Source organism: Mustela erminea, chromosome 19 (genome assembly GCF_009829155.1).
Source record: "Mustela erminea isolate mMusErm1 chromosome 19, mMusErm1.Pri, whole genome shotgun sequence".
In the NCBI taxonomy this organism is placed as follows: Eukaryota; Metazoa; Chordata; class Mammalia; order Carnivora; family Mustelidae; genus Mustela; species Mustela erminea.
The window spans coordinates 1,072,871-1,089,296 of record NC_045632.1 but is presented as its reverse complement, the minus strand read 5'-3'; the positions used below and the strand labels follow the sequence as shown (position 1 = coordinate 1,089,296).

The window sequence follows — 16,426 nt, the reverse complement described above, 5'->3', positions numbered from 1 at the left end:
TGCTTCTGTCTTTCCCTCTCCTCGGTGAGCTGTCATGGGAGCAACAAAGTGGGGTCCCAGCCTTTGGGGGCACATTACCTATAGCCACCATTAGAGCCTGAGTGACCTTCCCACGGGGACACATCCACTGTAGGTCATAGAGTTGTCAGGAGCAGATGGAAACCAGTCTTTGCTGAGGAGGAAGCCCCTAGGAATGGCTCTTCTGTTTCCTGGGGTGACATCAAGCCTCCCATCTCCGTGTTACTGATAGAAAAATCCCGTGCCCTCCTTTGGCTAAATGCAGTTGCACCCTCGTGTCCTCTGCTTCAGTTGAAGACAGTGCCTGCCTTTGGTGAAATGCCTAGTTAAATGCAGGACCTAATTCAGTACGTGGTTAAAAAGTAGGACATGTTCTAGTTCAACACAGTATTTACCCTGAGTTGAAACAACTTCTACCCTTATGCAAACAGGACCTTACCCTTACACACGATGCCTCCTGTTGGTTAAATATGGAGGCTTCCTTTCCCCATAGACCTTACCTACTCTTGTTTAAAAGTAGTCTCTACCTTTAAATCCAGAATGGACCCTCGGTCAGATACACCATGTCCTTCAGTATAGGCCCTGCCCTCATCTGCTCGGTTTCAATCTGTTACGTCTTAGCTTGCTGTTTCTCAAAGTTTGTCTCCAAATCGGGCTGGCCATCCCACCCATCCCCAGTTAGTCGTGACCCTCCAGTCCTGCTGCTCCACACTCTTCACGGATGCCGCTGGTTTCAGTCACCAGCTGAGTCTGTCCGCCAGCTGCCCCGTACCCCGTTGGTCTCCCTGCCTTCTCCTGCCCTTGGGCATACCCACACAGTCCTGGTGTCCTGGTCCTTGGAATCCTGGGCATGGGGAAGAAGACACTGGGGCCAGGAGTAGCCCAAGAGGGAGGGGCTGAGGTTTGGGCAGGAGACCCACGGCAGGCTCCAGCCCTGCCACTTGCTGACGGAGACCTTAGGCAAGAACCTCAATCATTCTCACTGGCCGTTTCCGAGCTGTGACATTCACTGTCCTCTTAGGGAAATGCTTCTGAACCCTTTGCCCCACTGCCCTGACCTATGCCAACACCTTCCAAAGTGCCCTCTCTAGCTAGACAATGGTGTTCCTCCCCACCTTGTCAAAGGTTACCTGTCCCATGTCCTGCCTGTTCCTTCTCCATCCCAGGGGACTGCTGATTGACGCGGGGGTTCAGAGCAGGGAAGGTGGGGGCAGTGGCCAAAGAGGGCGTGAAACCCAGAGCTCAAAACCACAAACACGGCACACAGGCTCAGTCCAGGAGAGCTAGAGCTTGAGTTTCTTTCCCTCCCCCAGCACCACCCGGCCTGGGGACAGAACCCGTATCCTCCCAGTCCCTCGCTGCCACCTCCAGCTGGCCTAGGCTCAGGGCTGGGATCACGGATTGGATCTGTCTGGGAACTCGTGTTCGGAGTCGTCGAGGAAGGCCTGAAGCAGCAGTCTCTGGGCATCCTTGACCGCCTCATCCAGAGACGTGCGGAGCATCTGGTAGATGGTGGCGAAGGAGATGCCACAGTTGGCCAGGGTGCCAAGGATGGGCACATTGAGGAGCTCCTGGGTGAAAGCAGAGGCATCCCGGGAGGCCTGGCCCAGTCGTTCCACCACCAGTGCCTCGGTGACCTGGGTCTCTGGGCCCTGTGCTGCCTCCAGGATCTTGTGCAGGGCTTGACCCGTCTGCCCCGCCAACGTGACGAGGGAGTCCTTGTCCAGCCCAAAGCTGCAGCGGTAGCCTTGCAGGGAGTCGATGAGCATGTGTAGGTCACATGCCACGTCCCGTACACCTGGCACGGGGCTCGGGTTGATGCCAGAGGCCACCGCTGCCACCAGCCAGATGTGCTGCCGCAGCGAGGCTGCCTTCTTCTCCAGGATGGGCTTCGAGACGTTGGGCAGGGCCTGCAGAAACGCATGCTGCTTGTGGCTCTCGAGCTCCTTCACCATCATCTCCTCCAGCAGGTGGAAGTCGTACTTGCCCAACTCAAACATGGAGAGCAGGAAGACCTTGGGGTCCTGCAGGCCCCCCACTGCAGAATACAAGAGCACCATGCCGTTTTGGCACCAGAGCAGGCCCCGAGGTCCCTACAGCTGCCCAGGAGGCCGAGCACTTCCCAGGAGCGCGTAGTGCCCTGCTGGAGAGTGTGGGCTCCGCCCCAGATTCTAGCCTTGCTCCCTGCTGCCCCACACCCCCCGACACACCCCGAATGGCCTCGGGCAAGTTACCAAACCACACAAGGGGGAAACCGGTTGGTGAAGTGAGTGCATGGAAGCAGTGCCTGTGGTAATCCTTTAAACACTAGCTGTGCTCAGCCACAGGTGCCCATGCCCCGCAGGCACGTAGCATTTGCACGGCTCTAACTTGGCAAATACTCGAGCCAGCCCACCTCCCGTTTCCTTAATGCAGGTGATTGGTCTCTGTCACCTGTGCCTGAGGAGCGCCAACTCTCAGGAAATGAATGGCAGCTGTGAGCCTCACCCCACCGTGGGGCCCAGCTCGGTCACACAGTGTGACATTGGACGACCTCTCTCCTCTCAGCGGGCCTTGGCTGGCAGAGGCAGGGGAAGGGGCAGGGGACCCCTCCAGAACCCACCCGCCCTGGCCCCTAGTGCATGCCCCTCACCCTCCAGACGCCGGCAGCAGTCATCCCGGATCTGGCTGAGCACCCTCTCCTCCGAGAAGGTGCTGGGGCGCCGGCTGCGGGAGGCGGCGATGTCCACGTCCACCTTGGAGCGGATGAGGTAGAAGCGTTTGCCGCACTGCCGGAGCTCACGGGCCAGCTGGGTGTGGTGGGCGGCAAAGCTCTCCGAGCTGATGATGATGAAGAAGTCGTAACGGGCTGGCAGCACCTGCTGGAGGTATTTTTCAGCCTGGAAGGTGGGTGCACCGATGCCCGGCAGGTCCCAGATGACAACGTTGGGGTACTTCGGGTGTGCGTACGGCGTGGGCCCCACCGTCATTTCCACCACGCCCGTGTAGGCCGATTTGGGGTCCTCGTCTCCCAGCCCCCTGATGGCATTGACAAAGGTCGACTTGCCTGAGCCCATGTCACCCGTGATGCCTACATCCAGCCTGGCATTCTCCAGCGAGTAAAGGGTGGCCTGGAGCTTGGTGGCTACTGCTGACATGTCCCCTGCCTCGAAGACTCCCTTCAGAGTGCTGCTGTCCCCCCATAGCTTCAGTGTCTTGGACTGGCTGAGGCTCGACGGGAAGACTCTGCTCGCCATGGGCCCCCCGACATCCAGGCGTCCGTCTTCAGGATCAACGACCTTCAACAGGACAGGTGAGGGAGCGTTTGCCCTCGTTTCTCTCACCCCTCAGCACGCCCCAGTCCTTGAGGCATCGCCGGCAGTCGTACTGAGAGAGCAACCATATGCCAGGCCCTGGTGCTAAATGCTTGAGTTCAGTTCACTCTGATTCATCACCGCCAGGTTCTCCTCCTTGGAGTATCTCTGAAAACCCCAACAGCCGGTAAAGGAGATTCCCTGACTATCTGCATTTGGCAGTGAGAGGAGGAATCAGATGCCCAAGGCCCCCAGCTCGTGCATGAAGTGTTGGGAATGGGAAATGGGTCTTACGATGGTAGAATTCAAATTTTTTTTTTTTTTTAAGATTTTAGTTTTGGGGTGCCTGGGTGGCTCAGTGGGTTAGGCCGCTGCCTTCAGCTCAGGTCATGACCTCAGGGTCCTGGGATCGAGTCCCGCATCGGGCTCTCTGATCAGCAGGGAGCCTGCTTCTCTCTCTCTCTCTCTCTCTCTCTGCCAGCCTCTCTACCTACCTGTGATCTCTCTCTGTCAAATAAATAAAATAAAATCTTAAAAAAAAAAAAAAAAGATTTTAGTTTTAAGTAATCTCTCTGCCCAACATGGGGCTTGAACTCACAACCCTGAGATCAAGCAAGAGGCCAAACACCGTGATCAGCAATATAGGGCAGTGATGAAGGGCCAGACCTGTCATCATTGCTGACAGCAGCTAATGTTTGCTCACTGTGTACCCAGAACCAGCCACTGTTCTAACCACAAGCATCATTTGATGAAGTCCCTACTGTGCAGGGTAGGAAACCAAGGCTCAGGGAGGTAAAAGCCACTCACCAAATGTCTTCCAGCCTGCCCTGGAGCCAGGATGTGGATCGGCCCCCTCCGATCCTTTTGCCATACAGCCTCCCCACCCCATCCTTGCGCAGCCGATCACCCACTGTGGGCCAGGCAGGACCTCTTTGGGCACTGCAGCTCCAACACCAAGAAGAGAGACTCGACAGGACGGGCCTGGAGCACGTGTGAAGACGCCGCCCCCACTGTCACTGGCTTCCCAGTACCCCCATCTGCTGGGGAACCGCAGTGCGTGCCTCCACGTACCCCGCCCAGCCTCTGAGCCTCCGAGTACTCTTTGGTGTGATGGCCTGGGTAACCAGTGCTGACACTGAACGCAGGACAGCGACTAGTCCCAGCCATGCTAGGGACTTGGGTTACACTGGGTGGCTTCTGTCCCCTTCTGCAGCCTTTATTTCCCCGATCCATTCCGTTCCTCACCTGTGAAATGGGTCGATGACTCCCCAGGGCCCTCCAGCTCTGTTTTAGGAAGACTCAGGGTCTACTGTCGACGAGGTTCGGAGGCCAGCTTGGGAAGAGCTTGGAGAATCAGGCTGCACTTGGTCTTTCTCTGTGGGTAGCCATGGGTTTTCAACAGGTAAGGGAGAGGTGCGTGGTGGACATTGAAAGCGCCCCCAGTGGCCTTTGCGGGATGAGGCAGAGGCAGAGATGGTGGCAGAAAGGACAGGACAGGGTGACCCGTGGGTCTTAACCTTAGGATCTGTGTGGGGAGCAACACTACTCATGCCTGACCTTTCCATCCCAGCCACTCGGGCCCAGGGGTCCTGTGTTTAGGATGATGTCTGAGGGTGCACAGGTATAGGGATGTGGGCTGTGTTTTTGAGAACAGATTTGGAGTGGACCATCCCGTCCTCATATCTGGGAGTCTGGGATTTCCACTATTATAATTTCCATCATCCCCACATCCTCTTAAGTACAGAAAGGTCCAGGTGAACCCAAACATAGTCCTGGCAGAGCCAATGGGAAGGCCTTCCAGGAAAGGAAGAATCCTGTTGCAAAACCCAGAGCTCTGCAGCAGAGGGGACTGGCACCCCCTTTAATCCTCCAGGGGAAATTGGCCCCTCCTTGTCTGGACCTGTTTCCTAGGTTCAAGGTCATTTGAGGCCCCCAAGTAAGGCAAGAACCCTCCCCAGATCTGGGAATATCCATAGGCGGTATTCGTGAGTACCTAGGGGGTGAGGCCACCTCCCCTGCCCTCCAGTCCCTGCTCTGCCACCGGTCTTGCACACAGCTGCCTTGTGAATTCCTGGAAACTCATCTTTCTCTGCACCTAAATCCAGCCCTTCCCCGACCGCTTGTCCAAGACCACAGAAGCCCTAGGGGCAGCCCGTCCTGTCCAGAGCCCCTAATCGGGTAGTTTTAAATTTTCTAAATATGTGACCCTTGACTTGGCATGTGAGGTCGGGCTTGAGCGTGTAGGAAGGGGTCACGTTCACTTTTGCATTCCCACCGAAGAGCCAAGGGCAGAGTGAGCGCACGCCCCGGGTTTGGTTTTGCAGACACGGATCCCCTTGCCTCATGTTGCCCACACACAGGGACGCCTGCAGCCATGTGCCTCTCTCAGGAGTCTCCCCATCCACCGCCCGCTGTCACCCCGGCTTGGGCCCCTTGGCCTTCAGCACAACCCCAGCCTTCGTGCACCCACACAGCCAGGCAGACACGGCCGGTCCAACTCCAGTCAGCGGGCTGCCCACCACCTCAGACCCACAGCATTGGAATCCTGGACGCTCACCCAGGCCCCTCACATTCACACACACACCAGAAAGCTTATCACCACACAGGTTCCCGCACACACACCTGCACGCTCTCCAACGCGACCTGTTCTAGGTGGCAGGATTCACCCTCAGCCCCTTCTCTCCTCCGATGGGCAGAGAAAGGGCCACCAGCTTCCCGCTGCCCCAGGCTCCCCGCGGAGGCCAGCACAAAGCCGTCGGGCCTCCCACCTCCCCGGCCCCCCACACCCACCATCACTTGCTGGCAGCAGGACTGACCCAGGATGTCCTGCATGTCCCCCACCCTGTTTGACCGGTTGCCAGGCACCATTGTGTCCATCCTGGGCACCGATTGGCTGCCCCTCCCCCTCCAGAGGAGGCCTGTGGGAAGCGGGGCTTCCCGGAAAGGGACCGAAGATGGCAGCAAAAATAAGTACCACTGCCAGCCCCAGTCTCCACTAAGTTGATGCCTGTCTTGGATCCAGGCCTGGCTGTCCCATTGCCCCACAAATCTCCCTTGGCTACCAGGGGACCAGGGAGAGAGACCCCACCAAGGCGCCCTTGGCCTGCCATCCACACCCTGAAGCTCTCCCCGCCCAGAGCAAGTCCCATCCCGGTTCAGTGTGTCCCACAGGCCTCCCGGGGCCCCTCTGCACCACCATCCCCCCCCCCCACCCAGTGACAAGATCGGGCCCTCGGCGCACACATTTCCAGCACACAGGCTTTGTTAAGCTGGTTTTGTTAAGGCTTGGTCTGTGGGTGAGGCAGGGGGTGGGTCCGCACGTTCACTTCTCTTCCGACAAGTCCCGCTTCTTCCAGCTGTCCAGAATATACTTGAGGAGGAGGCCAAGCTTCCGGCGGGTCGAGAGCGGGGCTTCCTCACAGCCCCCCTCCCCGGAACCCCGCTTCTCCACGCCATTGTCGCCGGCAGCCTCCAGGCTGACCTCAGACGGCGGCTCGTCCTCCTCCAGGGCCTTGATGCGGACCCGCTGGGCGTCCTCAGCCATCTCGTTGAGGCAGCCCTGGAGCATGGTGTAGACGGTGCCGAAGCTGATGCCACCGGCCACCAGGGTGCCGAACACGGGGATGCCCCTCTCGAAGGCACGGGCCACCCGCATGGCGCCATCTGACGACTGCGAGTAGAGCCGCAGGACCGTTTCTGGCGACACCTCATTGGCCAGCGGGGAGCGGATGACAGAGCGCAGGTCCCCCGCCTGCTTGCCCACCTGCTCGGCCAGCTTGGCCAGAGAGTCTTCGTCCAGGCCGAAGCTGCGGTGGTAGCCACGCAGCGAGCGGATGAGCAGGGCATCGTCGTAGGCGGCCGCCAGCCCGGGCACGGGCAGGGCCTGGATGACGCCCGACACCAGGGCCGTCTTGAGCACTTGCTCCTGGAGCATGTCCTTCTTCTTCTGCAGGGCCTCCAGCGAGATGTCGGGCAGAGAAAGCAGGCCGGCGTGGCGCCGGTGGGCCGGCAGGTCGTGCTCCCAGGTGGACATGAGCAGCGGGAAGTCGTAGCGGGCTGGCGACAGGTTGGACACGAGGAAGATGCGGGGGTCGCTCACGCCGGCCGCCCGCAGCCGCTCTGCGCAGTGGTCCCGGATCTCCTGCAGGGTGGCCGCCTCGCTGAAGCCCGACGGCCGCTGGGTGCGTGTGGCCGCCAGGTCCTCGTCCACCTTGGTGCGCACGAAGTAGAACTTCTTGCCCTGGCGCAGGATCTCCGAGGCCAGGCGGGTCTCCACGGCCCCGCAGCGGCGGGGGGACACCAGCAGGAAGAAGTCGTAGCGGCCGAAGTCCACCTGCTTCAGGTACTTGTCAGCCGGGCAGCCCGGAGAGCCGGCCCCCGGCAGGTCCCACAGGGTCACGTCGGGAAACTGGGGGTGTGGGTAGGGCGAGGGCTGCATTGTGGTCTCCACGACGCCTGTGAGGGCCGCACCGGGGTCCTCAGCGCCCAGGCCGCGGAGGGCGTTGATGAGGGAGGACTTGCCAGCGCCCGACTCGCCTGTGACTCCCACCTCCAGGCGGATGCTCTCCGAGGAGGCCAGCAGCTCCCGGAGGCGAGAGGCCGCCTGCGGGAGGTCGCCCGACTCGAAGGCCGTGCGCAGGGCCTCCAGCTCTTCCTTGGCCATGAGGATGGTGGTCTCCTCCTCCCCGGGCACTGCTGGCAACTTCGAAGTAGCCATGGTGACCAGCGGTTCGGAGGGCACGGGAGCTGGGGGAGAGTCACGGGACGCGTGGTCCTCAGCGTCTGCGGGGGTAGAAGGGAGCCGTTCACTTCTCCTGGGCCTTGGTGCCGGGTAGGGAGAGAGAGACACCAAGGACATAAGGGCAGTCCCTCTGGCCCACCCCTTCTCAAAAAACCCGGGTACAGATCTGGCACGAGGTGGGGGGCTTTGGGGTCTCACAGGCCTAGGCTCACATCCCATCCCTGCTTCTGACTTGCTGTGTGACCTGGGGCAGAGCGAGGCACCTCTCTGAGCCTGTTCCTCTGTGTAAAAGGCATAGCGAGTGCCTCCTGCGGTGCACGGGAGTCTTCAGGGAAAGGGCCTGATGGCTGCTTGTGACCCGGGCGGTCACACAGAGCCCCAGGCTTGGAAGGCTCAGCTCTCAGCTTAACGCTCTGCTGACGCTGACTGAAATTCTTACGGATACTTGAGCCAGGGGCCTGTGTTTTCATTGGGCACCAGGCTGCACGAATGTGGTAGCCAGGCCTCCGAAGGAAAGGGTGGAAGCCCAGCCCCTGGGCCCAGGCTGAGCACACTCGGCTCCTGCCCCTACTGCCGTGGGGGACAGCGGGAAGGGGTACTGAGGGGGACCCCGACCCTGGAGCCAGACCCAGGCTCAAATCCTGGCTCCCTTACGTACGGGCTGAGTGACTTGAAACACTCTGTCTCCTTCCCCTCATCTGTAAGATGAAGCCAGTCACTGTGGTTAATAGCAAACCCCTACTCAGGTCTTCGAGAATTAAGTGAGTTGATACACAGAAAGTGTTTTGAAACAGTGCATGGCTCACAGCAGGCAGTAAGCGTTCTCAGCCTGGTTAGCATTCCTAGCTGGGTGACTTCAAGCTGTGAGACTTCGAGTGCCCCGCGGAAGACACGCGGAAGACACCCTTGCTATCTCACGGGGCTAAGGCGGCCTGTGAGGGTCGTGAGCTCACCCGTCTGGCCCTAGGCAACGTCCTGGGTTTCAGCTGGTGGACGGAGCCTGGCATAAGGAGATGCCCAGACACTGGGAGTCCTTCTCCTTAAACACCCAGCCCTGCCCCGGTGGCCAAGGTAAGCTCACACTAGAGATCACTGTCCCCATCAGACAGAGGGACCGAGGCGCTCAGACCACACAAGTGAGGTCCCTGCACAGAGTCCCAGCCAGGATTCAAGCTTATTTCCCTGGGCTCCCTCATCCTTCTGAAGTTCTCCGTTCGGCTACATGTCTTTGCCTCCCTTTTTGCCTCCTGGCTGTCCCTGTCTACCCCCCACAGAAATTTGTCCTTATTACATTATTCCCGCCAGCTCTGCACCCCATCCCGGATAGGGACATTTCTCCCGTGCTCTGCCCACTCTCCCTGCACCCTGTCCCCCTGAGCCATGGAAGGATATGGCCCAAGGAGAGGAAAGCAGATGTGGGGGCAAGTCCCAGCAGCCAGGGCCAGGCAGCCAGGGAGCTCGGCTTGGTCCTGGCAGCCCCCGCCTCCCTTCATCCACAGGGCCCAGCCAGACTCACCCGCCCTGCAGGCTCTCCCTCTCCCCTCACACTTTCCCCGCTGGTGGGGTCTCCTCTCCTGTTAGCCCAAGGTCAGACCCGTTGCTAGGACCCATTATAAGAGCAAGCAGCAGCTTATTGGTCAGCCAACCCTAGCGCAATAATGTGACAGTGATGTCAGGGGGCGGGGTCCCACTCTGGGGCAGGGACCCCCTCCCCCAGCTGCTCCTGCGGCCCCCCTCTTGGTCACATTGGGCCCTCAGTCCTCCCCCAACAAGGGGAGGACCACCCATCTGTGCTCTCCGTCACCCATAGGACCCAGTCCCAGCTCTGCCACCTGATATCCAAGGGCCTGAGCCTGCTCACCACCCACCCTCTATTTCTTCTCCTTTCAGGGGACTGTTGCCCAAAAAGCCATTCACGCTCTCTTCCCCACACCATCTACTCACCTACTGTCCCACAGTGTGCGATCTCTGAGGCTGCTGGCTTAGCTTCGCCAGTGCTGGCTGCGGGGACAGGCCAGGTCTGCAACACCCACAAGGTCACTGCCACCACGGCTCTGCTGGGTCCTGGCCAGGACTAACGCAGTGCCACAGCTCTGTGCACTATCCAGTGTCCAGGCCTCTCCTTGCCCCGCACGTTAACGTCCTCTCCTGCCCAGCCCAGCCCGTTCAAATCCCAGCTCTGTGCCCAATCTAGTGTGACATCCTGGTCCCCTCGGTCCCTCTGCCTCCTCTGCTTCCTCTCGATCACTGAAGGTGGCAGCACTGTGACAAATGGTGAGGTGGAAGTAGGGAGCAACATGAATGAGAAGCGAGGCTGAGGCAAGGGCCCCGGGACAAGGCAGAGTTGGGGTTGGGGAAAGAGACTCCCCTAGAAAAAGTAGAGGGAGAGGCCAGCAGGAAGACAGAATGGACCAGTCTCCACCTCAGAGAGAGCCAGGGGAGGACCCGTCAGAGGCACCGGTTACGGAGGGGGCGAGAAGGTATAGAGCCACGGGATGGGACGGAAGCGCAGGGAAGGAGCTGGAGGTCAAGAGATTAAAAAATATTTGCGGACGTTCCCAGACACCAAGCACGCAGACCTGGATTCTTCCCTAAATTCACAGACACGCGCACCAACCCAAGAGGGAGAGCAGAGACCCAGACCCTCCAATATAGTTATAACAGGACAGCGGCAGTCAGGCGACGTGCAGCCATACACGTTCAGGCACACACAGCCCTGCGGCCACGAGAGACTCCAATACACGTGGACGACACACACGGGCCGTGGCCCTGGGAGCCCACCTCCCGCTTCACGGGCCTCATTCGTTCAGCCCCCGCTCCAGATCCCCAGGCCCCAGCCAGCCACGAGCCAGCGCCCCGGAAGTGCTCAGCCCCAGGCTCTGCCCTCAGGGGCTCCAGGTCAGAGGGAAGGAAGATTGCCCTCGGCCCGGGTGAGGGCCAAGACAAAGCCGGACACCTGCCGAAATGCCTCCGATGCAGGCTGGCACACTGCCAGGGGCGCCGCTACCGGTTCCTGAGGGTGCCCGCCAGGGAGAGGCTGCAGCCTGTCTGCCAAGCCTTCTCATTCCTGCTCATTCGTCACACTAGCCTGGGCAGCAGTGACCAAGATCGCCCTGGGCTCTCTCCCATGTGGGAGTCTCATCCATCCGCAGACAGTGATGACCCAGCACTGCGACGGAGGTCTCCAGAGGGCTGGGGGAACGCCAAGGGGATACCTGACCCCGCCCGGGGGTCAGGGAGGGCTTCCTGGAAGAGAGGGCAGCTGAGCTGAGATCTGTGAGCCCGACAGCCTGATAGGGAGTTGCTGCCCAGGCCAAGGGACCAGCTGGTGCAAAGACCCTGATACGACAGAGAGTTCCCATTTACCCTGTAATTCACACGGTTATTTGGTCATTCCACGAACATCTGCTGAAACCGAATAGCCAAGTCCCCGTACTGGTCCAGAGGTGAGACTCAAACTCATCCCTGCCCTTATAGGCCCCACAGGCTGCTGTGGGCGGCTGACACAGCCATACACGAGGCAGAGCGCCCACGGACTGGATGTTTCCAAAGTGCCAGGCGCCGTGGGAAGCCCGTCAGACGAGGTAGCTCATTTAACTGGGACTAGAATTCTGTTCTCCCACCTGTCATCCCCAGACAGACATAAAACCCAGGAGCTGAGACTGGGATCGAGAGGAAGACGGAGACAAATGAGATGAGCGCATTTATTCATTCCTTCTTTCCACGGGTTCCCTGTATAATCAGATCGAAGGTGTCACTGGGTGTCAGTCGCACCATTTTCCATTCCCCTAACAAGGGGACAAATTGCTGCCAATACAAGTCTGACACGACGTTTCCTTGTCACTTAAAATTTTTATTTTACACTTACTCTTTGTAGACTAATGTAGAAAGTACCGATTTTTTTTTTTATTGTGCATCACTTTGTGGGTGTATCTTACTAGGAAGATACAAGGGAAATAAATTGGCTAAGCTGTTGCTAACCACAGAGTCTGACGCTGTTGGATCACTCCTGCCTCTGAGCAGCGGACACCCCTGCTTTCCCACACACCACACCCTCCCGTGCCATCAGGAGCAGGGACGATGCTATTAAAAGCAGCTCATTATCACCTCAGGCAGTGACGGCTACGTCACAATGGCTGCCTGGCCCACGGTGACTGTTAGGTGCCATGCCTGGTGACTCTTCCTGATTTCAGAATCGTCAAAATGTGGGGGCAGGGCAGGGGGAGTGCATCTTAGAATCAATGAAGGTGATTCCTGAGTGTCCACTCTGTGTCTGCCAGGCAGGGAACAGCAATGACAGCGATAGCCCTTTCCTACAGGGGGGCAGTTTCCGCAGCATATGCTTGCTGAGCACCGAGGACCTGTTGGTTGATGTTCGGAACCCAGCATAGGACTCACAGGAGTCCGGTGAGGGAAATAGAACCCTCCCCTGACAGTGACAACCCACAGGGATAAAGTAGGGTTGGAGTCCCTGGATGAGTGTGAGAACCAAGGGGATGCCTGACCCAGCGCTGGAGAAGGTGGAGTCAGGGAGGGCTTCTTGGAGGAAGTTCATTCACAGAACACACACTTGCTGAACACCTGCTTTGTGCCAGGCCCTGCCTCCCTCACAGAACTCCCAGCCCTTTGCCTCCTCTTCTTCCTCCCATTTCTGCTGACTGCTCCCAATCCTCCTTCCCTCCCTGTCCTCCCCGTGTCTCTTCAAAAGCCTAAAGCAATTCCCTAGGAACGTCGACACATGTGGTCTTCACCTTGTCTCCAGTCACCATAGTCCTGAGAAAACCGGAAGTTGGTCCCCAAGGACTGACTGACTGACTGACTTCCTTCCTTCCTTCCTTTCAGTATGTACTGGCTAGACACAGTTGTAGGCACTGACATACAGACCGCCCCTACTCTCGTGGAGCTTATATTTTTTTGAAAGATAAAGATAATAAACCAAAATAAGGTAGTATCAATAGTGAGAAGAAAAAAGAACAAGAAAGCAAGGATCAAGTCGGTTGCCTGTAACGTTGGGTGGTGCATGCCACTATTCCCACTAAGAGTGGGAGTCTCTGGCCTCTCCCCTTGAACCTGGGCTGGTCTTGTAACTTGCTCTGATCGATGACATATAGCTGAAAGGACTTGCTGAGACTTGCAAGCTTAGACTTAAGAGGTGGCGCCTTCTGCTTTCTCTTTCTCAGAAAGTGACCTACCAAGTAGAGGTCCTCCTACCCAGCTGGAGAGATCCCATGGAAAGACAGAAGCCACCCACCACATTCGGGTCCCCACTGACTTCCAAATGAATGCAGCCGCAAGAACCACCCCAGCTGCTACCACATGGAAACAGAAGAACCAGCTGAGCTTAGAATTTCCCACTTACGGGACAGACTTGTGGGAAATCAAGCATTGTTTTAGGCCACCAAATAGCCAAGTGACTTGGGGGAGGAAGTGTTCTATTTTTTTTTTTTTTAAAGATTTTATTTATTTATTTGACAGACAGAGATCACAAGCAGGCAGAGAGGCAGACAGAGAGAGAGGAGGAAGCAGGCTCCCTGCTGAGCAGAGAGCCCAACGCGGGGCTCAATCCCAGGACCCCGGGATCATGACCTGAGCCGAAGGCAGAGGCTTCAACCCACTGAGCCACCCAGGCGCCCCGGAAGTGTTCTATTTTTGAAAGAGTGGTGCAGGAAGGCCCGAGAAAGTGACATTCTGTTTGAGCCAAGGTCTGAATGAACTAAGGAAACAAGCCATGTGGACATCAGGGGAAGACATGCCCAGACAGAGGGCATGGATATGCAAAGGTCCTGAGGCATAACTGAGTCTTGTGTGTCTGGGGGAGAATCCCAGTGGCTGGTGTGGTTGGGGCAGAGTGACCCAAGGAGAGAGTGCTAGAAGATGAGGTCTGAGAGGCAATCAGGGCCCAGATCTCATGATAGACCACACTGAGGATGTATATAACTGCTACCTGTTGCTTTCATTGAAAGCATTGAAGGCCTTTTGAAGAGTGTTGTGAGAGGAGCACAGGGATGAGGCAGGGATCATTCTGCCCTCAGCGACACAATTTGGTTAGAACTAGGGCCAGGACTATGGCCAAACAAGTGAGACACTGGCCTTGGGTGCAAAATATGGGGGGGGGGGCAAAAAACTGTTATTGAGATAAATGATATTATAATGTAATATTTTTTAAAAAACAAAAATTAATGCAAAAATCCATGATATTTTATTTTATTTTTTTAAAAGATTTTATTCATTTATTTGACAAACAGAGATCACAAGTAGGCAGAGAGGCAGGCAGAGAGAGAGAGGAGGAAGCAGGCTCCCTGCGGAGCAGAGAGCCCGATGCGGGACTCGATCCCAGGACCCTGGGATCATGACCTGAGCTGAAGGCAGAGGCTTTAACCCACTGAGCCACCCAGGCGCCCCAATCCATATTTTAATGAAGAGGATCCCAAAATTTTAAATAAAGGCCAGCAACATGCTGAGCCATGTTGGTGCCTGAAGCAGAAGGAAAACTGTCCACCCCTGGTTTTGCAGGAAGCAAACTCATCAATGATTTTTTTTAATCTGCATTTTGGCTTATCACATTTTGTTTTAGAATTTTTTTTGAGAGAGAGAGAGAGAGCATGTGCATGTGTGCATGCAAGCACAGAAGTGGTGGGAGAGAGCAGAGGCAGAGGGAGAGGAAGAGGGAAAGAACCCCAAGGAGACTGCACTGAGCACAGAGCCTGACACGGGGCTCCATCTCATGACCCTGAGATCACGACCGGATTTTAACTTCACTGACTTAACTGACTGAGCCATCTGGGTGCCCCTTATCACATTTTCGATCAAGAGAATTTTCATGCTTGACAGTTTCTTTTGGCCAAATGATGATGTTAAACAAATTTTAACTGACTGAAATAAAATTATGTTAAATTCTTTCTTGGTATAAATAAAATACTTTAAAAGTAATGTGAATTTTGGGCGCCTGGGTGGCTCAGTGGGTTAAGCCGCTGCCTTCGGCTCAGGTCATGATCTCGGGGTCCTGGGATCGAGTCCCACATCGGGCTCTCTGCTCAGCAGGGAGCCTGCTTCCCTCTCTCTCTCTGCCTGCCTCTCCATCTACTTGTGATTTCTCTCTGTCAAATAAATAAATAAAATCTTTAAAATAAATAAATAAATAAATAAATAAATAAATAAATAAATAAAAGTAATGTGAATTTTAATATGCCCCTCTTATTTTTTTCAGTATTTTTTCCCAACTACTTTAGTGTTCTGGAAAAAAAATTAAAACCACTAAAAAAGAAGCCAAAGTATGTATACAGGGCCTTCTTCATCAGGTTTCAATATGGCTCAGCATGGCACTGGTCAAAACCCCAAGATGGGGGCGCCTGGGTGGCTCAGTGGGTTAAGCCTCTGCCTTCGGCTCAGGTCATGATCTCAGGGTCCTGGGATCAAGCCCCACATCAGGTTCTCTGCTCAGCGGGGAGCCTGCTTCCCCCTCTCTCTCTGCCTGCCTCTGCCTACTTGTGATCTCTGTCTGTCAAATAAATAAATAATAATAATAAAAATCTTTTTAAAAAAACCCACAAAACCCCAAGATGTTGCTGAGAAGGGTCAGGGAGATAAGGCAGGTCTGGTTTCTTGAAGGTGGTAGGCAATGAGGGAGGACTGGAAGTCAAGGTCTGTTTGCACAGAGATAATCAGGTGCCCCCATAGAAGGTCAGGCAGGCTAAAGAAGCAGCACAATCAAGACCAAGCTTGCATCACCTATTAGTGAAATAAAAGCACACGTTCCTTCCAACCTACATCCATCCTCCTGAAAATCTGTTCCATAGATGTTCAAAGGCTGAAGTAATTTAATTGACCACTTCCTGGAGTCTGAGGGGGGAAGGGATGTCCAGGGGGCCTCACCTGGGTAAACGTGACACCGAGACACCAGGGAAGGCAGGGGAAGTTGCTCCTTGAACCATCCCTCACCCCCCCCACCCCAATTCACTGTGTCTTTTCATTTTTAACTTTTGATTCCACTTCTTTTTTGTTTTGTTTTGTTTGTTTGTTTATTTGAGAGAGACAGCAAGAGAGCACAAGCAGGGTGAAGGATAGAGGGAGAAGGGGAAACAGGGTCCCTACTGAGCAGGGAGCCCGATGTAGGGCTCGATCCCAGGACCCTGAGATCATGACCTGAACCCAAGGCAGACGCTTTAACCAACTAAACCCCCCAGGTGCCCCATTCCATTTCATTTACATTTTAGAAGTAACTTTCAATGCATTAAAGGCCTATGTCATCCAAACTTTTCAAATGCATCTGACATTTTCAAAAGACATACAGAAACATAAACACTGCTGTCAGCATGTTTACTGCTGGCTCCAATGGTGGGGAGGAGCAGGATGGGAACCATGAATTCCTTCAGTG

The 16,426-nt window shown here is 56.1% G+C and overlaps 2 protein-coding genes across 4 annotated transcripts; both read right to left on the bottom strand.

The window, feature by feature from the left end:
- LOC116579068 (interferon-inducible GTPase 5-like) lies at positions 1–6,155 on the bottom strand. 2 transcript variants are annotated; one of them, XM_032323899.1, is made up of 4 exons: positions 6,102–6,155; positions 4,557–4,686; positions 2,651–3,296; positions 1–2,056 (listed from the first exon to the last, which is right to left on the bottom strand). In XM_032323899.1, the coding sequence occupies exons 3-4, from the start codon at positions 3,252–3,254 to the stop codon at positions 1,413–1,415; spliced, it is 1,248 nt and encodes a 415-aa protein (XP_032179790.1). In that variant the 5' UTR covers positions 3,255–3,296; positions 4,557–4,686; positions 6,102–6,155; the 3' UTR covers positions 1–1,412. The 2 variants fall into 2 exon arrangements, with proteins under 2 accessions (XP_032179790.1, XP_032179789.1); XM_032323898.1 differs by lacking the exon at positions 6,102–6,155 and adding an exon at positions 5,934–6,094.
- Positions 6,156–6,571: 416 nt separating this feature from the next.
- Positions 6,572–9,668, bottom strand: IRGC (immunity related GTPase cinema). 2 transcript variants are annotated; one of them, XM_032326314.1, is made up of 2 exons: positions 9,569–9,668; positions 6,572–8,093 (listed from the first exon to the last, which is right to left on the bottom strand). In XM_032326314.1, the coding sequence occupies exon 2, from the start codon at positions 8,026–8,028 to the stop codon at positions 6,634–6,636; it is 1,395 nt and encodes a 464-aa protein (XP_032182205.1). In that variant the 5' UTR covers positions 8,029–8,093; positions 9,569–9,668; the 3' UTR covers positions 6,572–6,633. The 2 variants fall into 2 exon arrangements, with proteins under 2 accessions (XP_032182205.1, XP_032182206.1); XM_032326315.1 differs by having other exon boundaries at positions 6,572–8,131; positions 9,569–9,666.
- Between the last annotated feature and the right edge of the window lie 6,758 nt (positions 9,669–16,426).

Bases quoted from the DNA above. Each gene is read 5' to 3' on its own strand.
- IRGC (XM_032326314.1), bottom strand. From the start codon at position 8,028: ATGGCTACTTCGAAGTTGCCAGCAGTGCCCGGGGAGGAGGAGACCACC.
- LOC116579068 (XM_032323899.1), bottom strand. From the start codon at position 3,254: ATGGCGAGCAGAGTCTTCCCGTCGAGCCTCAGCCAGTCCAAGACACTG. The intron at 2,057-2,650 runs GTGAGGGGCATG...TGTATTCTGCAG, and splicing joins CTGCTGCCGGCGTCTGGAGG to TGGGGGGCCTGCAGGACCCC.